Source organism: Musca autumnalis, unplaced genomic scaffold, assembly GCF_047663935.1.
Source record: "Musca autumnalis isolate F117 unplaced genomic scaffold, ASM4766393v1 scaffold_4, whole genome shotgun sequence".
NCBI lineage: Eukaryota > Metazoa > Arthropoda > Insecta > Diptera > Muscidae > Musca > Musca autumnalis.
Window position 1 is genome coordinate 111,966,649 of NW_027411977.1, and position 26,245 is coordinate 111,992,893.

General features: G+C 35.3%; 1 protein-coding gene and 1 long non-coding RNA gene across 2 annotated transcripts; one reads left to right on the forward strand and one right to left on the reverse strand.

Moving 5' to 3' along the window:
• Nucleotides 1-13,059: 13,059 nt before the first annotated feature.
• On the forward strand, nucleotides 13,060-25,414 carry Ero1L (endoplasmic reticulum oxidoreductin-1-like protein). The gene is made up of 6 exons (XM_073987410.1): nucleotides 13,060-13,664; nucleotides 13,739-14,011; nucleotides 18,696-19,372; nucleotides 19,433-19,586; nucleotides 24,481-24,635; nucleotides 24,718-25,414. Exons 1-6 carry the CDS (start codon nucleotides 13,524-13,526, stop codon nucleotides 24,767-24,769), a joined length of 1,452 nt encoding a protein of 483 aa, XP_073843511.1. The 5' UTR covers nucleotides 13,060-13,523; the 3' UTR covers nucleotides 24,770-25,414.
• On the reverse strand, nucleotides 25,037-26,245 carry LOC141404110 (uncharacterized). The gene is made up of 3 exons (XR_012412951.1): nucleotides 26,134-26,245; nucleotides 26,002-26,067; nucleotides 25,037-25,675 (listed from the first exon to the last, which is right to left on the reverse strand). It is a non-coding gene; the product is annotated as an uncharacterized lncRNA (long non-coding RNA).

The following is a 26,245-nucleotide window of genomic DNA, read 5'->3' on the forward strand; positions in this document are numbered from 1 at the left end:
ATGTCGGAACACTAAAAAATAACGTAATGATAATGTACCACACACTAGTTTATTATGATTTGCGAGGGAAATTAAATATTTATAATTTTTGAGATAAGTACAAATTAAGACATAAAAACACCTCTTAAATCCATGTATGTATACATATTAATTAATAACGTTGGGAACTTAAGTAGAAAATATGAAAAACATTGATTCGGTTGTTGTACAATGACGCACTACAAATTGTAGTGTTCTGACTGTGGATACATGAGTTTATTATGATTTGTGAGGAAAATTAAATATTTTATAATTTTTTTTTAGTAAATACAAATTAAAAAATAAAATTTAATAGAACACGTGAAAAACGCCTGATTTGATTTTTGGACAATGGATCAATAAATATCGTAGTGTTCGGTTGCGGAGCACTAAAATCGTAGTGTTCAGACTGCCGGATCACTAAAAATCGTAGTGTTCCGACTGCCGGATCACTAAAAATTTTAGTGTTCCGACTGTCGGATCTCTAAAAATCGAAACAATGGAACAATAAAAATCGTAGTGTTCGGCTGCGGAGCACTAAAAATCGTAGTGTTCCGACTACCGGATCACTAAAAATTGTAGTGTTCCTACTGCCGGATCTCTAAAAATCGAAAAGCTATTAATTATAATTTCTGAGGAAAATTAAATATTTTATGGGTTGTGGGACGAGTAAAAATTAATAAATAAAATGCACGTGTTTTAAATTAGTTACAAACGTTGAGAGCTTTAGTAGAAAATTAGAAAAAAATCATCATCATTAATTGATGAATATTGTTTCTTGTACAAATGACAACAGGTACAATTTCCCCAAAATAATAAGTGTGTGGTAGTATTTATCCCGAAATCATAAAGTTGACTTTAAATGTACAATCCTGCTTGCGGAAAATCAGCACATTCTCATTGAGTGATATTGTTTGTTGTACAAATATCAACAGGTAGAATTTCCCCAAAATAATAAGTGTCTTCAAACGAACAAGTCTACTTGGGAAAATCCACATACTTTCTTCAACTGAATTCACTGAGGAATTTTGTTTTTGAAACAAAAACTTACAGGTAAAATTTCCGCAAACATTGTGTAGTTATCAATATTTTCCGTTCCTTATTTCTTTTGTTCACATTAAAAAAATTAAGTGATTCATGAAGATCAAGAAGACAATTTTTATACGAATATGTACATCTTTATGAAACTAAGTATTGTTATTCTGATACGTATATACTGAGCGTCTAAATGTGCAACCACAGTAACGTGTCATATTTTAGATTATATGTAACAAAAAATTTAATATATGTATAGTGTTTTATAAAAATTTGTACCGCATACATCTTGTCATATTTTCTACTAACGTTCTCAAATTTTGTAACTAATTTTAAGTACATGGATATAACATGCTCATTTTAATTTGTATTTATTAATTTTTACTTGACCCAAAAGCCATCAAATATTTAATTTTCCTCATAAATCATAATAAACAGATGATTACCGAAACGTCGAACAGTAAAATTTTTACTGCTCCATTATCCAAAAACCAGTCAGATGTTTTTCACATTTCCTACTAATTTTTATTTCTTAATTTGTATTTATTAAAAAAAAAAACATAAAATATTAAATTTTCCTCACGAATCATAATAAACTCATGTGTGGTACATTACCTTATTCTCGTATTGCACGTGGTACACTACGATTTTTAGTTATCCCGCAGTAGGAACACTCCGATTTTTAGTGCTCCACAACCGAACACCACGATTTTTATTGTTTTTAGATATCCGGCATTCGGAACACTACAATTTTTAGTGATCCAGCAGTCGGAACACTACGATTTTTAGTGCTCCACAGTCGAATACTACGATTTAATGCTCCATTGTCCAAACCCCAAATCAGATGTTTTTCACATTTTCTTTTAATTTTTATTTATTAAAAAAATATATATTTAATTTCCTCAGAAATCATAATAAATTAATGTATGGTTCATTACCTTATAGTTTCAAAACGTGGTACAAAACGATTTTTAGTGCTCCGGCACGACGATTATTGTGCTTCATTCCACAAAAACTAAATACATATTGTTTTTTCATAATTTGACCAAATTTCGCAATGTGTTTAATTAACTTAATCATACATGGATGTAACAATTTATCTTAATTTTTATTTGATCAAATTTAACCAAATATTTAATTTTCCTAAGAAAACATAATACCTTTATTATTTTTTAGTGTTCCAACACGTGGTGCACTATGATTTTTAGTGATCCGGCAGTCGGAACACTAAAAATTTTAGTGCTCCGCATTCGGAACACTACGATTTTTAGTGCTCCGGCAGTTGGAACACTAAAATTTTTAGTGCTCCGCAGTCGGAGCACTACGATTTTTAGTGCTCCGGCATGCGGTACACTACGATTATCGTTGTGTTCCGGTACAGTATCACTAAAATATTTTTTAGTGTTTGTGTTCCGGAGCGGTACACTATCGTAGTGTACCTATCCATTTTGGTACGGTACAGAACGGTACGGTACGATATCATAGTGTTTATTTTCGAACACTGTTTCAAAGATGTAAATACATTAAGATTGGACATAGTGCATAATGCAGTTCAATTTTTCTATTAAACCATAGAGAGTGTTTGTGTATAACAGACAACTAACAGAACATGACGGCAACAAAAACAAGTATAACATAATTTTATGTCACCATATTATAACACCACATTATGTTAGACCTCCAGCGCCATCTGCCGATGTATAGTAGCAATGGAAATGTCCATCTTGTAATATTTTATGTCTTTGCAATTGTTAACATTTAACAATAGATGGAGTTGAGCTCTATTGTTGCGATATCATAACAACATTCCGTTAAGTAGATAACCATTTCAGGCGGTTTTAACCGCCAAGTTTATATGCAATGAACCGGAAACTGCTATGGAATACAATCCAACTTTTTGCTTTCCTACAATTCGTATAAATCGAATTGCGCTTTTATGGGGTTTTTAACATTAACATACCCCTGTTGTTGATAAAATGTTTATATACTTTGTTTCATAAACATATTTGCATTATGCATCTTTTCCAGTCTTTACAGTTTTATAGCTCATTTAGACTAGCCATAAATCCTCGACTGGATTTAATAAATCCAGTACAAATCTCATTGTATTTAGATATACACTTTGGAGGATTTAAATGGCAGTCAGCTGATTTTTCTTCATAGCACAATTACCAAGGTAGATGCATTAGCCCATCTGAACGAATTTGAAAAGTCAAAAGAATTTTTTGTAGATAGAATTGGTCTCAAAAAACATACGTCAAATTACAAATTTATTGTTTAATACTGAAAATGTTAGCACATTATGCTACTAATGCTAAATAAAGAGCGAATAAAGAATTATTTTATCGTAGTTTGCCCATCTAAAATAAATAAACGAATTATTTTATCGTTTAGACATCATAAATATTAGTCTTGGTTGATTAAAATCAACTTTGTACATCAAAACAAATTTAATTTCTCCGCCTTGTTTACAAATTTTTACATTTTAAATTAATTTTAGTGTAGCAATTCACCGATGCATCTACCTTGTTTCTTGTGCCAGCTTGCAACTTTTTGTATTTTCTAGCAACATGTTGCAAAAAACAGAGTTGTATACGAGGATTTATGCCAGATTTAAAACAAATCCACTCAATAGGAGGATTTATTTTTGTATGGGAAATCTGGTAGATTTTGGCTGGATTTAGCAAATAAAACCTGATAATGGGCTAAATCCGGCTAATGGTGTCATATCTAAATGGCATATTATGTCTTTGATGTCTTTGTATAGAACAGTGATGACCAAAATCACACATTTGCAGATTATAACTTGCGCTAGTGTGAGTGGAAACGTAAACAACGCGTTAACCGAACGAGTGTGTTTACAGCCCTGCCAGCATTTGGAAGTGAGTTTCTCACTTCCTCTATCAGAATTAATCGCATTCTGAACTTCTATTCTAGAAAATAGCGATCCTTTATCATTTTACAATAACAATTTCATTGTTGTCCCTTTTTGAACTTCTTGAATAACTACCTAGTGTCAGAAAAGGAGATCGAAATTCTATTATTGCTTTTTTACACTAACAATGCTACTACTTACGAGTATCGCGTGGGCAGACACATTCTCTGGGCAATGCAGACGCGTCGATTGTTTACGTTCATTTGAGGCGTGTACAACCTTGAACTAATATAAGAAATTAGTCTATCCGATGTTTATATGGTGCAGTGGTTAGCATGTTTGCTTTGCATTCTTAACGTCATGGGTTTGATTCCCAGGTCAGGCAATATCACATTTTTAAAATTACAACATTAATGTAGACGACAATTTCAACTAACTAGGCGTTTACACCAGACAGTTTGTCTTCAAATACAACTCTGATTTACTAACACATACACACATTTGTCGTTTGTCTCCCAGCTGTCCATCATTTTTTCACAGGCAGTAGGGAAGACAAATTTTTGACATTTTTTGTAAAAATAAGTGAGATAATAATTGAAATGTGTTGAAAACAAAAAAACATGAACAAAAACAAAATATGTGAACGCAAAACAAAAAGAAATCGACAATCAATACACGAAGTAAACTGTCCTGTCATTTGTAAACGCGGGGTAAGAATAGTTCTTTAAAACCTTGGGTACTTTGGAAGAATAATTCAAATAATAAAAAAGTAAAAAAGAAAAATAAAAACAAAATAAATAATTTTTTTTTTTTTTTTGTCACAACCAATTTTATCGCTAAAAGTACTTCTAGGAAGTCTCGAAAGCGGCATTTACAAGTAGTGTCGTGGACGTGGTTCATTTCTTCCCGAACGGTGTGTCTACTTCAATTAGAATGCGAGATCGCCGATGTGCATTTCTATCGCCTGAGAGTGACTGCTTCGGGTAATGGGCGATAAAAAATGCTTGCTGGGAGTGTAAGTGTGTGCCGTATGCTCGCGGGCATAGGATAGTTGTTGTTGGTGGCCATCACTGGTATAGAACATGGGGACATTTCCATTGCTGCTACACATCGACAGATGGTCTGGATTATGTTATGTTACAATATTTGCTCACTTCCTTTACGTGCCTGAGGTTACCATTTTTATGGTAAAACCGGCTAAAGTAGTAAAAGTTGTAAACTGCTCCGATATGAATTGGTCTGAATGGTCTGAATTAAATTAACACTTGTTTATTGTTGTTCATATCATATCGTATTTGTTGTATTTGTTCGCATATTTTATTAACTTATCTGGTTCCTCTGTATCCTGATTCAAAATATCTGCAACCTGGACTGGATACCGTGTCATGAATACGGTAAAATTTTCTCCTTCTCATGAATATGACCCACTGGTGTGTCCCCTGTTGCGGTCCTCAGGGTGGCCAGCATTGCATTTAGCTGAAACTTGCATACCACACTGGTCCCAGACCCTAATATTTCTTTATTAGAGGTCAACAAAGTTTCTTTGTTAGCACTCCAAGTCTGCCTGAAAGTTACTTGAGGGCATACACAGTGGCCAAATTCCCGGAAAACCTGGCCAAAAATCGAAAATAAAATTGTATCAATTTACACTAAATAGTGTAAAATATTGTTTATGGGATCCCATTGTGTAAATTCCATTACATAAACGTCAAATGAAATTCAATGGATTTCAGATGAGATTTCGTTTGACGTATGCGCAAAGGAATTGACAGATGAAATCCACTCGACTTCGTAAATGTACTGTAATAGTACGTTTATATATAACCGGATTTAACAAACCCACTGGGTTTCAAATGTCAATTCCTTTGCGTATACGTCAAATAAATCCTCATTAAGAAGGTTAACCCTGCAAAAGGCTATAATATAAACGTGGCCTAAGATCGAGTTGGGCTGTGTACCTTATCATTTCATGTAAAGGGAAGAGTTTTATACCGATTTCCATCGAAACATCCTGCACATAATTGCACTTTTCGTTTTTATGTGATATTTTGTCTTGCAGATATGTACAGATTTTCTTGGATTCAGAATGTCAGAATATAGTATAGGGTCACAGCAATGTCAAAAAGAAACATAAAAAATCAATTTTCGTATTTTATTTCACAGTTATTAATATAGTTTTGTCAGCGTTCGACTTTTTCTTCTGTTTTTCGTCTAATTTTTTCTTCATTGTGAAATAATCGTCAAACAAAAGTGGAAAAATCAATTCTTCCATTTTTTACCTGCAGAAATTTGTCTGGTAGCCTGTGGTAGAAGAGAACGACACAAGTGCACTCTCCTCTCTCACTCTCTTAAAAATTGCTGCCAGTTTTACCACTTTTTGGGGTTAAGGAACGCTTTGCAGGTTAAAAATGGTAACCTCAGGTAAGGGGTAGTTTACACTATATGTAAATGTCATATGACATGAAATTTTCCATCGTTATATATTCGCTAATATTTGCAATGTTGGAGATTTTCCTTACGCCATTTACTCTTTGGGCCCATACCAGCAAAAATGTAAAAAAACTACGTCTCCACATTGCCTCCGTGGGTAGATATGGAATGGTTTTTTTCGTGTCATATGACATTAATAGATAGTGTAAACTACCTCTAAGTAAAGGAACACAGCTAAAGTTGCCAAAGTCATCATATACCTAAAGTGCAAGGATTCCAAGTAATCTTAACCCAAAGATTTCCAAAACTGTAGAAATGGTAGAAACTTGCATACCTATTTTAGTTTTCTGGAGTTTTGAAAATATTTCCTTGGTATGTTATGCAAATAGAAATTTGATTTCTTTGGTGACTTATAGTGAAATTTAGCGGAAAACATTTTTGTCTTTGACACCATCCTTCTAAAATTATGTTTTGTATGACAATTTTGCAAAACTCACATGAAGTACGACCTTAACCCTAAAATGTGATTTAAATTTTGCATATTTTTGGAGTTTAGATAAGATATAGAGTTTTCGTGTATTCTAGGACCCAAAGCAAAAATTTATGGCGAACAAATATTTTGATCTGATACGATCACATTTTATAGGAGAAGGGAACGACAAGACCCCTTTAATGGCCGTCTGAGAGTTAAAAAATGTGAAAAATGACACCAGCGGCCCGAAAAACATAAGAACCCAAGGTTAGGTCTAAATCCATTCATTTTTAGAGTTTTGGCCAGGTTTTTCGTAAAATTGGCCACTGTGCAGTGTGCCAGTTGTGACTCTAAAAGTGAGAACTCAATGGATTTTTGTTGCTAATTTTTTCGGCCTCGCTTCAAAGCGCAAATGTGAAATTGTACTGTTATCAATAGGAAAGGCCACAACGAAGCGAGGCTTCAGATCACAAAGTTGAAAATTGTTAAACTTTTGAATTCTTCGCCTGGCTTCATTTTTGACATTTCGTTTCGACATTCAATTTGATATAAACACGTGTTCAATCTGAAAAATAGACTTTGGCTGTAATTTTTATGATCGGTACTAATTATTTACGAACAATTCATATTAAAAAATTGAATTTTATTTGATATATTGAAATAATTATGTTTATAGCGCCAATGAATTTTACGCTTCGATGTGTGATACCAAGAAATAAGCGGCCTAGTGAAGAAATAAGCTAAGCAGGAAAATTAAGCTAAGAGCTGACTGTGTTCTCTCCTTAAAGTATCAATTTTTAAACCTTTTTTGGCTTTGAAACTTCTGTGCCACTTTTTTATTTTGATATAAAATGTGCCACTCTTTGAGATTTTGTACCACTTTTTCATATCTTGTGACACTATTTTTAAATTAAATAAATTGTATTTTAAACTCTCTACTTAAATCACAGTATGTTAAGCTTTTATATTGTTTGCTGGTTTTTAATAATAAGATAAAAAAGTGTGACACCTTTTGTGCCATTTTTTCGAAAGACTTGTTCCACTTTTTTCAGAACTGATACATTGTGTGGTACTTTTTGAAATTTTCCAGCGGCCACGCAGCCTCATTCCATTGTCAGATGTTTCACTGTGGAGACTAAATTTACCGATTGTTGGACCAACGATATTCTCCTTTCCAATGTTGGCATTAAAATCGCCTAAAATAGTTTTAATGTCATGGGCAGGACAACGGTCATATGTTTCTTCAAAGCGCTCGTAGAATATAGATTTGGTCTGTTCGTACTTGTCTTCGATTATAGCATGAGCGAAAATAAAGCTGATGTTGAAGCATTGTGTTTATTGTAGCAAATCTTTCATTCACTGGGGTGAAGCTGGAGACCAGATGTTTTAACCTCCGACCAACTACAAATCCGCACCCAAACTCATGCTTTACGTCATGGCAGCTACAATACAGTGCGTCACCTTTAGGTGTTGTTGTGACGCCTTTCCCAATCCATCGTTTTTTCTGTATGGCAGAAATGTCGGCCTTGTACCTTTCAGGTACATCTATTTCTTCTAGATATAGATTGGGTTCGAATGTGGGCTGTATCGATCCACTCCTTCGAGTACCTCCCACACAAAATTTAGAGATTATGAAGTTTAAAAGCTCTTCCCGCATTCTTTTGAATTTTTTTCAGCAGAAGTTTTAGTCAGAAGTTTGCTTATGAAACATTTTTGGTATTTAAATGTTAGTGATTTGGCATAGCCTCACATTGCGGTACCTAAAGATTCCACGAATTTTGAAGCAAACTTGTGATATATGTACATTGGTTTGAGAGTTACGAATTTAAACACAAAGAATAATTTCAAATTACTGAACCTTGTCTACAGAAGCTCTGTTCCTTTACGTTCAAGAATCTTCAAGTTTTACAACATTTTACTCGAAAAGCGTTCCTTTACTTCAGACACAATTCAATTCACATGAGAGCAGTTTTCAACTTTTACTACTTTTGCCGGTTTTACCAAGATCTATTTAACAGGTCACGTAAGTAGCACAAATACAACTCTGTTTTGTCCAAAAATTCTTCAATATGTCAAAATGTTTGTTTACGTTTTCATACAATTTATTCACAATAACAAAGAATTTGACAGATTGAAACCAATCAGCTGGCCGTTTTACGCCACCTTATTATTTCATCATGGGTTTTACCATTTTCAAGAGTAAAGGAACAGACCAACTGTTTCACCCCCTTCACACCTATTGCCTATAAACTCATTTTCACGTACATGAAAATTGTCCTATGCCAAGTTTACACTTGCGCTCCAAAATCCACTGGATTTCACGAAATCCTGAAATACACTCCTGTGTTTACACTTATTTTTTGTCGATTTCAAACATATCACAATGATCAAGGTAGATGCACATGCGCAGCTGATGGAACATGCATGTTGTTGTAAATTGAATTAATCATCAAAAATATACGATAATATAGAACTTTACAACTTTATTTGGAAAATTAACAAAAATTAACTAACAAATGAAAATATAAAAAAATGATTTTATCGTAAAGTACAGTACACATTGTCAGTTTTGAATGACGATTTTTTGCAATTATCGATAACTGTCCAGCAACCACAAAATATTTTGCGGTTGCATGATGAATGACAAAAAGGAACGGAGACACTAGCAAGCAACAAAAAAACTGTCATTCAAAACTGACAAAAGCTTCGTTCCCGTACTTTTTAATGGTAAAACTCGTAAAAGAGAGAACTGCAAACAAATTGTTCTCACACACAAGTTTTTTGAAATAGTTCGGGAACGGAAAAATGGAAAATACGTCAAAAAAACTGGAACAAATGTCAAAGTCGGTGTATCAGCCAATCAGACGCCGGCAACCATGTTACTATTTTTTTACTCGCCCAAATTTGTCGTGTAAAAAGTTTTTAAAGAGAGCGTCATTCAGCGCCATTTTTGTTTAAAGAGAAGTGAACATTTCACGACTTTTTTGTGTACGGGAACGCTTTTAATGTGTACCCAGCTTTAAGATATCATAATAATAAATTTTTATAGATGAAATTTGTGTTCAGAACTTGCAAAATATTAATACTGTCAGCAGTTTTCCCGTTTAGTGCTAAAAATGCGTTCCCGTACTCCGAAATCTAGCAAGATTTGCACTTCTCTTTAAACAAAAATAGCGCCAAATAACACACTGTTCTCCTGTTTTCTGCCATACAATTTGGGCATAGTAGACACTAGCAACATGTTAGCTCTGTTCCTTTGCGTGCAAGAATCTTCAAGTTTTACCACTTTTTACTCGAAAAGCGTTCCTTTACTTCAGACACCATACATTTCATATGGGAACAGTTTACAACTTTTACTACTTTTGCCGGTTTTACCATTTTCAAAAGTAAAGGAACAGACCATGGTACAATCATTACAAGGTAGGACACAGCAAACATATGATTACAATTTTTTCCTGAGGTCCTCCTATTATGTCAAAGCTGTTTTGACAAATGACAAAATAAATTGATTGAATATAAATAAAAAAATATATAAAAACCGAAGACAATACATAAATTTTTCGAAAACAAACGTGACTTCGACATTAGCGAGGAATGCTTTTAAGCAATTGTGGCAGTTCAGTGGAGAAATATGCTGTGGCTATATTTTCCCATCTGGGATGTTTGTGGAACAATCTTTTGTAGTTGCAACTTAACGATGTCCAACCAGACAGTCAGATGCCCTTATGACAGTGAAGATGCTTGAATCTGGTGCTGTTATCGTGTGTTCTGTGCGAAGTCTATCAGCCTAATCCGTAGTCAGATGTATCATTGTGGAAACTGAATTTCCGGATTATTGGGGCAAAACTATTCTGCTATTAAATTTTGGCATTAAAATGCTGGTCATGTTTTTCTAAGCCCTCGTAAAATATAACGTTTGTCCGTTCGTCCATGTCTTCAGTGAGAGCTTTCGAATTTTAAATAAAATTGATTTTGAAAAACTTAGCCTTTATCCAATTGCAGCAAGTCATTATTCAGAGTGTTTTAATCTCCGACCAGCTATAAATCCTCAACCGAACTCATGCTTTATGTCGTTGCATATAATTCAGTGCGTCTCCATTGGGTGTTGTTGTGACGCCTTCCCCTTTCCCATTGTATTTCCTGTATGCAGTAATATCGGCATTGTTCTTTACTAACATATTTGCCAGTGCATAAAGTGCACCTTCTCTATGAAGAAACTCAGGTACAGATTCGCAGATCATGGTCGTTGAAACATTTGCGAGAGTCATGAACTTTAAATGGGGTTTGTTTTTTCATAGTACGATGTTTTTCTAGGGTGGGTTACTAGCCCAACGGCCAACTCAAGTGTTTATAGATCTTATGGATGAACGTGCAGCACATGGGGAGATCAGGAGCCACTTGAGATGGAAGAGGCACCATGATAAGTCATGGGCATTATCATGTTAAAGCCGGTTAAAACCGTTGCTTTTAACTTTCTCTCCTTCGTCACTCTTACCATACAAACGTTTTTAACCTCTAGAAACACTAATGCCACCTTCAGTATTCCTAAAAGCGATAAGTCGCGTTATATTGTGGCTATACCAAATCGTGGACTTATATAGCCAATTTTCAATACAATAATTATAAATGCCTACAATATAGTTGGCCAACATTTTATCCACAACATCAATCCGTTCGGACACTAGAGTGATCTCCGCAGACAGACGGACGGACATGGCTATATATATGTATATGTATGTTTATTTTATGTGGGAGCATCAATAAATGAAAAAATAAATTATATTTAAAATTAAATGTAAAGAAAACAAACTTTGACATTATTTCAAATAAACAAAACTTGTTGCTTTTGTTTTTAGTACTTTTGAAGTTATAAGCAAACTGGCTTCAGAGTTGTTTTTTAAAAATTTAATCAACCTGCCCAACCTTCTAATAATTGAACCATGGAACAGACCAGTTGATTATCATCTAAATACGATAGCTGATACGTTGATTTTGACATTTCTGCTGCAGTTTTTGCAATTTCCGTCATTTTTTCGTTCCCGTATTTTTTAAGAAATTTGTATGGAGAAACAATTTTTAACAATTGGCTCTTTTTTCTAACATTACCATTAAAAAAGTACGAGAACACAAAGAAAAATAGCATTGTAATAAATTAATTTAATATTTTTTCACATTGTTTACAAATTTTGATACTACATTTTTTTTTGTTGCAGCAATTGACCATCTACCTTGTTTATTGTGATACGTGAAAAGTGTTGCAACTTTTGGTACTTTTTTAGGCAAAAACAGGGTTGTATATCATGTGTACTGTGATTTCGATGTTGATTTCGCTGAAATCACGAAATGATTTTTGTATGCGAAATCATGACACATTTTGCATGATTCCGCGCGAAATCACGAAACGCCTTCGAAATCACGAAAAGACGCCGAATGCAAACCAAACACTAGTCTGGCATAACTAACTATAAGTCCATATTTACATTCGGCAATTTTTCTTGCGGCAATTGTCATTTGTTGGTGAGAGAGGGTGTTGAGAGACAAATGGTTACCACGTGCCTCACCCCTCTCTCCATCAAACTGACAATTTCCGCAAGTAAAATTGCCGAATGTAAATATGGACTAATTTATTATTATTGTACCATGGGCCTACCCAAGGCATATTTATATAATGGGTACTTTACACGATATGTTTTTTACATATGAGTTGTCAATTTGAATATACATTTTGTATGGGAGAAGTGACAACTCATATGTAAAAAACATATCGTGTAAAGTACCCATAAGGTAGCTGATTGTCAGTCCCAATTTACATTAGGCGAGTTTACTTGCGGCAATTGCCAGTTTGTGGGTGAGAGAGGGTGTTGAGAGGCAAAGGGTTACCATATACCTCACCTCTCTCTCCATCAAACTGACAATTGCCGCAAGTAAACTCGCCTAATGTAAATTGGGACTCACATCAGTATGTATTCTTATGCTTGGTTTACATTTACGAAATCCACTCGATTTCAAATGTCAAATCCATAGGTTAAACGTCAAATGAAATCCAGATGAGATTTCGCTTTTACTGATCTTTTGTGTAAAAAGACAGCATTTAGTAAAATTTCGTAATAATTATTACAAATTATCACGTAAAAAGACACACCTATTATGACATTTAAAGTTCGATCAAGCTGGATGATGTATCTACCTTGGTAATTGTGCCTTGGATGAAACAGCTGATGTTTGTTTTTTGGCATTCATCGACGATCTGGTAACGTCGTTCGGTATTTAACAACAACTGCATGAAAATAAACACGTAGACCCCCAGACAAACCTAAATGCGAGATATAATTTCGTGAAAATAAATGAAAGTGTCTAAAATTTCGGCCAGGTGAATAGTGAAAAAGTAAATGTTATTGATGCCATTCTAGCCGGTGTATACGGGTCAAAACAAATAAAGAAATTGCATGCTTAAACAAGAGCTTCGATTTTAAAAATATACTGACGTGTTTCATTCAATTGCGTTTAGTCTGGTTTTATATGTGCAGCGAGGGGTGTGTATTGTTTGTTGTATTAAGTCTTCTGCATTGGTTTCCACACTTTCTCTCGGTCTCGGTCGTTTAGTTTACCATTTGACGGTCAATGTTATTGTGACCACCAAGAACAAACAAACGTTGAAATCTAGTTTAGCAGTGGAACTCGAGGGCATCCACTATGTCTTTGAGTCGCAGTATAGCCAATAGAGTCCCATTATTTGTGGTACTTTTGCTGGTGTGTCTCTATGGGACACACTTATCATGCGGTTATTTCACCTCATATGTTGCACAGGAAAATAACAAAAACTGTTTTTGTGAGGTAAGGACCAATGTGAACACTGCTGCTGAACATAAACTACGACGATTTTAATAAAATCTTAAATTAAATTACAGTTGGAAGGCTCCATAAATGATTGTGGTTGTGAAGTGGATACAGTAGATCATTTCAATAATATCAAAATATATCCCCGTTTACAAAGTCTATTGGTGAAAAACTATTTCCGATTTTACAAAGTAAATTTAAATCATGACTGCCCCTTCTGGCCGGATGATAGTAAATGTGCAATGCGTTTTTGTCAAGTGGAAAATTGTGAGGAACAAACAATACCACCTGGTCTAATGGAACATGGCGATAATCATCCATTTATGAAGCCCACAGCCTATAAGGTAAGTGATGTTTGGCATACATGAATATATTCTATACAATATTAATAATCTATAAGATAGGTACCAATTTCAAAATCTGGTTTACTATGTCATCAGCTTTATTTACTATCAACATCAACAAAAATATACATGTGTATGACATTAACATTAATTAAGTTAATACTTTGGCATTAGTTTTCCTGAACATTCGCTATTGTATGTTATTTATCTGTATGGTATATGGTGGGCGTTTGTTGATGTTGGTTTCTTTTTTAATTGAGTCCCTCAATTACACGTAAACTTTTTTTGAGAAAAATACTTACGTTTATTTGCTAACGTGGCTTGAAACAGTTTTAAATTTATCTTTAAACAAATTATATAATTTTTGTTGTTTTGATTATTTTTTTGTTATCAATTGGTGTCATTTTCCCTTATTGAAATTGGGTTTTTTGGCGTATTTAGTTCGATTGCTTTGTTGGTCTTATCAAGTGTCTTTTTTACTTCCATGCGAGCAATGATTGATTTATTGGACTATAAGAAAAAGTAGCAGAACTGTTTCAATAATATGCGTTATGAAATATACTAAATTGTTGTTATTAAATCTTTGAAATCATGTTATCAATTACCTACTAAAATGATTGAAGCTAATTCCGACGTTACTTTTGTACAGGAATCAATCGTTATCTAAAAGCTTTTCTATTATTTTTCGAAAGGTATTGAGATACTCTTAACTCATTTTTGAGTTACCGAAAAATATTGGTAAAATGAAAACGCAAAATTATGAATGAAGAGCTATCGGTAGAACCTTAAGACTACCTAATTTGGTCGCTAACTTACCGAAGAACAAGACGGGAATACGAACGCACACCTGATTTTTTTGAAATTTTTACCACAGGTAGATCTCGCCCTGATTACAAAAATATATACATCGTCTAGATGTAGTCCATACTTCCCGATATATAGGCCATTAAAGTTCCAAATTTTCTTTAAAAAAATGGTAAAAATTTCAAAAAAATCGGGCTTGCGCGTGCGCGTATGCCAAAAATATAATTAATTATAAACATTTTAATATTACCGATTTTTGTCGATAAATCAAATAAAAAATAATTTAAAAAAATTAAGTTTCAGTGTTTTATTTAGAAATGCACTTAAAACTAAAAAGTAATTTGTCGCTTAGCCTCAATAAATATATTCTTTCTCATGATAGAATCTCTCAAATAAAACGCTTGTATTTAAATTATGAATGGTGGCAAAATTAAATGGCAAGCGTTTTATTTGAGAGATTCTATCATGAGAAAGAATATATTTATTGAGGCTAAGCGACAAATTACTTTTTAGTTTTAAGTGCATTTCTAAATAAAACACTGAAACTTAATTTTTTTAAATTATTTTTTATTTTTAACTTTTTAGTAAATACAATTTTTGACCACTGAGATCCCCAAATGCCGAATTACAGACCATTTGAACAGAAAATGTAGATTAAAATGCTTGAAATTGGGTGGTACAGTTATATGGATGCTATATTAAACCTTGACCTACGTCCACAATTTTTAGTGGGGAAGTTCCTGGACTATTGAGAACTCCAAATGCCAAGTTACAGCAAATTCGGGCTAAAAATGAAGACAAAATCCTCAAAATACCAGAAGTCGGGTGGTACCGTTATATGGAGGCTATAGGAAAAAATGGACCCATATTGGTTTTGGTTTCATATTCATGTATTGTCATCTAAATCTGAAAAATGTGCAAAGTGTTAGTTCGATTGGTCAACTGCAACCGTGCTAAAAATCAGTTACCAGATTTTAAAAGGGGGTCAAGTTAGACACCGTAATAACACTGTAAGAATGGACCAATATTAGTTTTGATTTCATATTCATGTATTGTCATCCAAATCTGAAAAGTGTGCAAAGTTTAAGTACGATTGGTCTCCCGCAACTGCGTGAAAAACGAGTTACCAGATTTGAAAAGCAAAATACCGGAAATCGGGTGGTACCGTTATATGGGGGCTATAGGAAACAATGGACCCATATTCGTTTTGATTTCATATTCATGTATTGTCATCTAAATCTGAAAAGTGTGCAAAGTTTTAGTTCGATTGGTCAACTGTAACCGTGTTAAAGATCAGTTACCAGATTTGAAAAGGGGGTCAAGTTAGACACCGTAAAAGCACTGTAAGAATGGACCAATATTAGTTTTGTTTTCATATTCATGTATTGTCATCCAAATCTGAAATGTGTGCAAATTTTAAGTTCGATTGGTCAACTGCAACTGTGTGAAAAATTAGTTACCAGATTTGAAAAGCAAATTAGATAAAACACTGTAAAACAGTGTAAAAATGGACCAATATTGGATTTGATTTCATATTCGTGTATTGTCATCCAAATCTGAGAAGTGTGCAAAGTTTTAGGTCGATTGGTCAACTACAACCGAGTTAAAAATGAGTTACCAGATTTGAACTAAACACACACCAAGGCAAGTTAAATAAAACACTGTAAAAATGAGCATTCCGGCAGGTTTGAATATACTTCCACTGCTTAGCTTACCACAAACTGACCTATTGCTTCATAAGAGGTTAACAGTTTTCTTTGTCAGCACTACAAGTGCTGTCGACCAGTGACTTGAGAACCTTGTTCCGACTTCTGATCTTGTGGCAAATGGCTGTGGCTTGCGCAGACGACTTAAACATACTGTCGAACATTACACCCAATATCTTGGGTCGGAATCAGGACAGGGAGCCTTATTTCTGCCATCCAGGTGATGAGCAATGTGACAGTGGATTTAGCGGCGGATATTTTCATATTCTTCATATGGAAGAACTGAAATAAGTCAGATATGTAGACATCTAAACTATAACGTATGTCATCGACGATAGGACCCGACGCCAAGACCGTATAATCCGCATAGATTACCTCTACTGGAGGGTGTGAATTTCAAAATGGTGGAGGTTAAACAATTCCCAATATGTAACCCCGCCTTGGGGAACTCCCTGTTTCACCAACGTTTCAAACACGGCTGGAGGGAAGTCTTCTCTATATTCGCGTACGTCTCGACATGGTCGATGGTATCGAAGGCCTTCGTTTGGTTAAGACGCACCATACTGTTCTATCGCACGGCCTGTTCTGATTCAGGCATCCATTGATATCTGGGGATATGGCATGTAATGCTGTTGCGTTGCTGTGTATTTTGCAGAATTCTTGCTGATATTGAGCCACTGGGAAACTGCTTCACATTAGTGCCTCTAGAATTTTTGCTACTTGCGATAAGAGGTTTCACTCCTGCTGGCATCCTTGCCTGGCTTCTGCAGCGAGACCATCCTGCCAACTTTCCAGGCCTTGGGCACAGTATGGGTGGCTAACGATAGATTGAGGGTACTTGTTAAATACTCAAATCCGGGTTCATCCAGTTGCTTTGGATGATTTCGGATTGGAGATAGATCTAACCGTTACCCACAATTTATTAAATCCAGCTGCTTTGGATGATTTCGGATGACGTCTGCAAACACACTCCTCTTCGCTTTATCACCCTCGGGTGCTCTATAAACTGCCGGTTAAAATAAGACGCGAAGCTCTTCTAATCTGTTTGAACGCAACATCTATCATCCTTCCTTCCGAATTGGAGAGAGATTTAACCGTTACCCACAATTTACTGAATCCTGTACCAATGTTACATAGCATTAGATAGTCTATCCACTTTTCCGCTTATATTCGGCCACTAGCGTTTAGACTTCGAGAGTAAGTTCCCTAACTCTTAGATCTTGAAAGTTCGTACGACGAAGACGTTCATATGCTTGTATCTTCGTCTCCGCTGGAAAAGTTAGTTTAATTTGGGGTATTCGACCAGCAGGAACATAGTGAGTGGCTGCAGTAGAGATTATGTTTCGGAGAATCCGTTCGAATGCCCGAAAAGTTCTCTGAAGTGGTGATTGGCAAATTCTTCGAAATTTGTCCAGTTATAAGAGGCATTGATGAAGTCGGGCAGCCGATAATAAGGAAATTATCCTGACCCAATTGAAAAGAAGGGTTGACAGGTAACATCATTTGTCAGACCACTTTAGAAGGTGATTATACATGGTGAACTGTGGCACTCGAAACTAATTCTGATAATGCATCGTCATTCACAAAGCACATATGGAGCAATCATTTTTTTCTACCCAATCTATGCTCGTTGGGTCAAAAGTCCCCTAGTAATGGTGATTCCCACTTTTATATATGCAAATTGAACCTTCTCCACCTATGGAAAACTGGTATTTTATGATGACTAGACTAATGCAAAGTTGTGCTCCCTATTATACTCAATTTTTTACTAGCATACTTTACAAACACAAAATAATCCCGGTTTTATTCCGGGTTTCCGTTTATACGGACTAAGATACGAATTAACTCGTTCTAAGGTATCGAATGATTATACCGAAATATTGCAGCTTTTTGATTTAACAGTGTACAAGTTATCGGATGTCTACTGTATATTATTATGACAGTTTTGTGAAGAAATGTGGCGCCAATAGTCATTATTTAAAAAAATTAAAAGCAAATAAACATAAAAAACAACTGTTTAAAGAAAATACTATCTGTTATTATTATCCAAGGTGCACGTTTATATATCATTGTCTATATAACATGTGTTGCATAATATGCACTTATCGAAAACACTCAAATATTTTTTTATTTTTAAGAATAACAATAGTCAACTCAACCTCTGTTTGTTTCAGTATTCTGAAGCAGCACAACATGCCGATTGTTCAGATGCTGATGATTTTAGCAGCATACTTGGCATTATCGATACGAGTATTAGCGACCAAGCCCACAAAGAATTTGAGCTATGGGCTAAACATGATCAGGCCGAAGAAGATTTTTGTATTGTGGACGAAAATGAAGAGGGTAGTCAATATGTCGACTTACTTCTCAATCCAGAACGTTATACCGGCTATAAAGGAGAATCAGCTCATCGTGTTTGGAATAGCATTTATTTGGAAAATTGTTTTGGTGTACAAAATCGCAGCAATACATTTTCGGATTATTTGGCACAAATTGATTTACACAAAATGTGCTTGGAGCAACGTGCCTTTTATCGTATTATATCCGGTTTGCATAGCAGTATTAATATACATTTATGTTCCAAATATTTACTCTCGGAAACAAAGGATTTCCTAGCTCCGCAAGGTATATGGGGTCATAATATTCAAGAGTTTAAACGTCGATTTAGTCCAGAGACAACGAATGGTGAAGGACCACATTGGTTGAGGAATTTATATTTTATTTATTTAGTGGAATTGAGGGCATTGGCAAAGGCAGCACCCTACCTTAGAAGAGAGAATTTTTATACTGGCATTGTTGAAGAAGATCAGGAAACGAAAATGGCCATTAATGATTTGTTATCTGTTGTGGAGTAAGTATGAAAATGATATAAAGAAAACGACTGTATTAACATGTTTAAATTACTTTACAGATCATTCCCAAATCACTTCGATGAGAATGCCTTGTTTTCACACAGTCCACAGGGCATACGTTTTAAATATGAGTTTAAAGAGAAATTTAGAAATATTTCTCGCATCATGGATTGCGTTGGTTGTGATAAATGTAAATTATGGGGTAAATTACAGGTAAGCTAAATAATAATTTTTATATATTTATTTTATAATGCACAGTATTTATCCTCGGAGAAATTTTTGACCAGAGGTGACCAATTATATGTTTATATTCGGTATTTTTTTGCGGTGGAAGCGACAATATATTTCCGTTTGCCTGCACCTAGCACTTTTGATCTGTGTAGTGGTAGAAAAGAACTCCGGGTCTTGAATCAGTATGCGTGATCCACAACCACTACATGTCAACTTCGATGAGATCTAATGGATGTTCGAAATGAGAAAATTGATAGTTTCACGTTTTGCACTGTGAATAAAAATGATCCTACGAGGAGTTTTCCACAGATTGCCAGACATCACAATTGTGGCACCAGGTCTGATAAATGACGTGTCCTGGCAATCCGTAATTTCGGTTGGCTCAGATCGCCTTCGTTAACAAAACACCCAACTTCATAACCTCTGAACGCCGTACTTTTCTGAACCATAGAAAAACTGGGTGACAAGGGTTCAGAAAATTTACCAATCACGGCTTCAGATCATCGGAACATCATCACTGCAGAAACCAATCGCTATATACCTGCTGATAGAATACCCGAAATTAAACCAAAATTTCCCAGCAGAGGCGACGGAATTAGCACATGAGCGTAATGAGCTTCGTTGTTACAAACCCCAAAGACCCAAGAGTTAGAGAACATACTCTTGAACACAGCAGGTTACTAGGCGAACATAAGCGGAAAATGTAGCTAGACCACCTGAAGCAATGCAACATTGGTACAGGATTAAGTAAATTGTGGGCAAGGTTAAATTACTCCCGAATCCGGGAAAGAGGGATGATAGAATGGGTGTTACTTTTAACGGCGTTATAGTAACAGGTCCGAAGTAGTGCGCATGTTACTTTAACCGGCAGTTTATAGATCACCCCGAGAGTAATAGGGCGAAGAGGAATGTGCTACACCGTATAAAAGCCCTCTCAGCAGAGGAAGTGCCACAACTTTACGATGAGCGATGTTGCAGACATCATCCGAAACTCAAAATCATCCAAAGCGTTAGACCCACAAGCAATGGTAATTCTTAAGCAACTGGTTGAAGCCTGAGTTGAGTATTTAATTAATTCGAGGACTGAACCAGAGCAGGCCGTGCGACCGAACTATTATGATGGCTTTTGACCTATCGAAGGCTTTCGATACCGTCAACCATGCCAAGCTGTTCGAAGATATATAGAGAGACTTCTCTACAGCCGTGTTCGGAACGTTGGATAATCAACTTTATGCGTAGAATTCAGAAATAAGAATTCCAAAACCTGTAGAGTGAAACAGGGTGTTCCCTAAGGCGCGGTGATATCTGCAGAACTTTTTAAGCTCTCACTTACTTAGTTGACCTTCTACAGAACAATTGCCCTATAAGCCGTACTAAGAAAAGATTACCATTCCTCTACCTTTCTGAAATTCCACATCCTCCAGACGGTATAGAGATCGTAATGTATGCGAATGATTGTACGATCTTGGCGTCGGGTCCTATCGTAGATGATATTTGTGATAGCCTAAATGTCTACATAGCTGATTTAGTGCAGTTCTTCAATATGAGGAATATAAAAATATCCGTCGTTTAATCTACTGCCACATTGTTCACCATTTGGATGGCTGAAATGAGGCTTCCCCTGAACGTATTGGTAGATGGAGCTCTTATACCGACCACTAACTACCCCAAAATATTGGGTGTAACACTCGACTGCATGTTTAAGTCGTCCGCGCAAGCCACAGTTATTTACGACAAGATCAGAAGTCATGGTAGAACAAATACAAGGTAAAGTTAATACTACAACAAATACAACTCGAACAACAACCACAAAGGAATTTGTTTTTGTTTGTAAACCTTAGTGTCAACGTAAATGTAAACAAAACAAGGAAATGTCTATAAATTATTGGAATTTAAAAAACTAATAATTTTTCACATTTGATTGAATATTTTGGAAAACATGAATGAAAACTCATTAGATTTTCAATTTGAATGTTTCCATATCATTCCACTAAATGCATAATTTCTCGCAGAAAGTAGAATACTTGCAAAAATGTTTCGGGTCGCTGGTAATTCATTGAAAAAAGAGAAGATGTTTCAATCATTTGCTTTTGAAAACAAAAAAGCACATGTTTATTAGGGCTTTATTCTTTTCAAGTTTAAGAAAATACCACACATATTAACAAATATTGTACCGCCTCTATAAGCGGTGTTTTAGTGTGCGGCATGTCGTTCGGACCTGGAGGAGGTTACATGTCAATGATATGAAGCCGTCTTTATGGGAAATAGTTTTTTTTTCTGATGAATAAATTTTTTCTTCAAAAATATATATCCCTAATATACATCGAACATAGAAATAAATACATAAAATGTCGAATGGAATTTGACACTAACACTACAATCCAGTTCAGTCAGCTGGGTATTGCTGCTACCTTTTCTTGTTCTACCATGATCAGAAGTAGGAACAAAGTTTTCAAGGCGCTGTCCCGCAGCACTCGGGTTGCTGACAAAGTAACCTTGTTGACCTCTTATCAAGCAATAAGGCAGTCTGTGGTATGTAAAAGTTAGTGAAGGAATATTCAAACCTTCCAGACTGCCGCCATGAGGACTGCGCCAGGGTGCCTTCTCATTACATCACGGACCATCTTCATGAGGAGGAGAAGACTTTACCGGTACATCAACACAGCAAGATGTTGTCGATGCAGTACTTTCTCGGGTGTTACTGCCATGAGCATCCTTGCCACGATCTACTGGACAGGCTTCCCAATCATGCATGTCAGGAGAGATCTTCATAATGTGGAGAGAGGTCCAACGATATAAACGAGAACCTCTAGATAATCGAGACTATCATGCAGGTTTGAATAGCATTCATACTGATGCAGTTGTGCAGGCAGTACAAATGCACAGTATGAATGCCGCACTGCCATCGAACGCCAGAAGAATGCCAGCTGCCAAGGCAAACAAGAGTGGCTATAGCCAATTGAAAGCAGTCTTCACTAATGGTAAAACTGAGATTAAGGAAACAGGCGTCTATCTTCTACCACGTCACTGAGAGGAGTGTAAAGTTTAAGCAGATCCAAAACTTTAGGACACTCGTGTCATTTCAGCTCTTTTGGCGTTTATTCTGATTATTCTCATTTTTCTCTCATGGGCAGATCATTGGTTCAATAGTCAATTGTTCCGAGCTGAAGAGTAATAGTAGCTCTGAGTAACTACCTAAACACTCTCAATTGCTAAAAACCCCACGGGAAAAATATGAATCTCCAATCAGCACTGCCCGAAGCAACCAGTCCTGTGAGCGTGCGATCAAAGTTATGAATTTATTATACAACCCCTGCCGCAAGGAGGACATCTCACTGTGATTCATCCTCCCCAATGAGAACGCTTTCGACGCTGCGATGGTTACAACGTTTTACTGAAGGGTCGTACTCTAATCTGTACAGTACATACCTACCACAATTGAGTTGGTCTGTAGTTACCCATAGATGTAGTGTATGGGCTAGCAGTCATACCATCCATAGTTCACTTTCAAACGGCAATAACTCACCGTTTTTGTCAGTCCGTCGTAGGTACTGTACAATACTATAATGCGTTATCCAAGGAACCAGCAATTTCCTAACGAAAAATAGGGAAATTTGATTGACCGCTTGTTTTATAAGTATTATCGAGATTTTCGGTATACAAGTTATTGCGATTCTACTCTATACTATGAGGGGTACTAAAAAACCTTCCTAGGCAACTTGCAGTGTCGCCAGGTGTTGTTTGATATTTTTTTTTTACTTACTCAGTAGGCCTATTCTGTAACTTTTATCGATTGAAAAGTTGTTAAAATTTCTTTTGTTTTTGTAACAACTACAAAACAAACAAATGAAATTGTTGTAAAATAAACAATGAGTAAAGTTGTTAAAAAGTTAGAGAATAGGTACCCAGGTCAGACGTATGACCAGGTGTTGGGTTGTTTACAGTGGCTTGATTAAGACACCTCCAAAACATGGTTTTTGCACGCTTCTACATCTTCTGGCGAAGAATATGGTTGACCACGCTTTTTTTCTTGATTTGCTGGAATCAAATGAAGTCACTGGATCCCCAGTCGGGGCTGTACGGCGTATGACCCATCAATTCCACGTTTTGTCCGGTCAAACAGGCGCTGGTTTGAATCGATGTGTCATTGTCATGATGCAGAACGCTTCGTCTTCTCTTGTTCGTTTTTCGAATTTCTCAGGAGACTTCAGGCAAACAAATTGTAGTGTAATGCTCAGAATTAACCGTCCTACACTTCTCAAGCCGTAGAGTCGCCACACAGTCAGTTTTCCCGAAGGAACAGGCGAACATTTGCTTCGAAGATCTTCTTCCAAGAACAACTTTCGTTGGATTTGGCGCGCTTTCGAAGACCCAAACGGTCGATTCCTGTTTTGTTTATTTTTTTTTTTTTTGATCTATGCACTCTTGCCGTGATTATCCACGTCGAAATTTGTGAAAAAATTATGGGACGATAATGTTCACAAGTAAAATCCATTTTTTCGCAAGTCACTGTAAACAACCCAACACATGGTCATATGTCAAATTGACCTGAGTACGCCTAGGCTAAAAACTGTCAAACTTTCCAAAAATGTCAAATGACACCTGGCGACACTGCGAGTTGCCTAGGCCAGAAGGTTTTTTAGTACCCCTCGTATTATATATACTACTAGTTCAAGCGATTTCCTGGCAAATATATCGGAGTGAACTGTAACACAAACATAATTACACGTACGTGTATACATATTAGCACAGTTTCGAAACCAATACCAATTTTGAATTTACCGGTATAAATAGTTATAACCCTTATCGTGTTTATTTACTTTTCCTTGAACGATATTTATCCAAAAATAATGAATCTTACTTTTTTACATTTCAGACTCAGGGATTGGGTACAGCTTTAAAAATATTGTATTCAGAAAAATTGAATATGGCCACCGAAAGTGGATTATGGGAAAAACCACACATTGAAATTGATCCAATTTTTAGACTGAAGCGTAGCGAAATTGTTGCATTGTTTAATGCATTTGGAAGGTATGTACAGCTGATATTTTGTTCTTCAATTATATACACTAGTACTAATACAAATGTACTTTAATTCCCCCCTTCTTTTCAGACTCTCCAATAGTATTTATGAAATGGAAAACTTTAGAAAATCTCTTAGATAATAAGAGTTTCAACAAATGAGAAAAGACATTACCTTAGCCAAACCATTTCCTTAGGCGTAGTATACTTAATTTATTTTATTGACAATTGTTGAAAGGTCATTATTATTGTTTATACGAATACTGTTATCCTTGAATATGTTGTTTTAGTTTTTTCTCTCTACCTGCCTGCATTCAATGATTGTTATATTTTACACAGAAAAAAACATACATACGTAAAGTTTACCTCTGCTAGAATATCCATCCAATATAAATTATGTAGTGTAGATGATGTCCAAAAAAAAAATAATGCAAGGTTTCTTCCTTCCAGCATAATAAAACACAATTTGCTGTCTTTTTTAACTTTATCAAAAATTGTCTACATAACATATAAGTCCCATATATTCCTTTGTCCCCCCAACACCATCAACCTTCCCCCTCTTTTTATACATATATACATATGTAGTTTAACATATACACCAACTTAACGTAAGCTAAATTTTAAGCATATTTATTATTTGTATTTAAATTAATGTTGTAATTTATATATAGATATGTACATTTATATTTAAGATATTGTGTATTATTTGTGTACAGATGATATTAAAGAAAACACATACAGGTGCAATTTTCAAATAAAAGTGTAGAACATTTTCATCAAACCAAAAACGTGATTTTTTATTTTCATTTCTTCCTATTTTTCCTAGTGAAAATAAAGATTGACATCGCTTACTCGTTGTCGAGCTTTCTTGCTATTTAAGAAAATTAAGGGGTCGATTATCGATAGCAATTATCGTTGAGTGGAGTTGTTAGTTGTCAAAATTACTTTATGTATGGCAACCTTCAACTGAAGTTGCGAATCTCAGTTGACGAACCGGCTATTTTTCAGCAACCAGTTATTTTCAGTTGCAGTGAATATTTTCGAAGAAACTAGAAGTAAAATTGAAAAGAAAAAAAACATTTTCTTACCAATTGTTGATTAATTAACAACAAAACAACAGTTTGAAATATTAATTGATAAATTGAGTGCAAATCCAATGTGCACATGGGTTCCATCTATACTGCCAACAACAATTTTGGCACAATTTGTCCTCTATCAAGTGGACAACTTCCTTCAATACGTTCGACAATGTATATTGAGCCATTCAATTGTTGTAAATCATTGCCATGGGACTTTTGGAAACTTCACTCCACAATAAATTTCTACGCAGCGCACCTTTTAAAAGTGGGGGTATTGCTGTTGATCTGTAACTTACTTTGAAGTCATCCTTTAACGTTTCCACAATGTAAACTACGGCATCCTTTGGCAATCGAAAATACGCCTTAAACAAAAAATAATTTACTGATTATATAGATCTTTCCAACATGAGCTTCAACTTTCAACTGACTTGTCCCTCAAATTGTATCTAATAGATGCAATGTCTTGTACATTTTCTTCATCATCAAAAAACAATTCCACTGAACTTATCATTTTAAAAATTTTTTTTTGCGAATTGTGTT

What these genes read in the sequence shown, in the direction of transcription:
- Ero1L (XM_073987410.1), top strand. Translation starts at nt 13,524, where the DNA reads ATGTCTTTGAGTCGCAGTATAGCCAATAGAGTCCCATTATTTGTGGTA. An exon ending in ACAAAAACTGTTTTTGTGAG is followed by an intron (nt 13,665 to 13,738) that starts GTAAGGACCAAT and finishes ATTAAATTACAG; the next exon opens with TTGGAAGGCTCCATAAATGA. An exon ending in TGAAGCCCACAGCCTATAAG is followed by an intron (nt 14,012 to 18,695) that starts GTAAGTGATGTT and finishes TGTTTGTTTCAG; the next exon opens with TATTCTGAAGCAGCACAACA.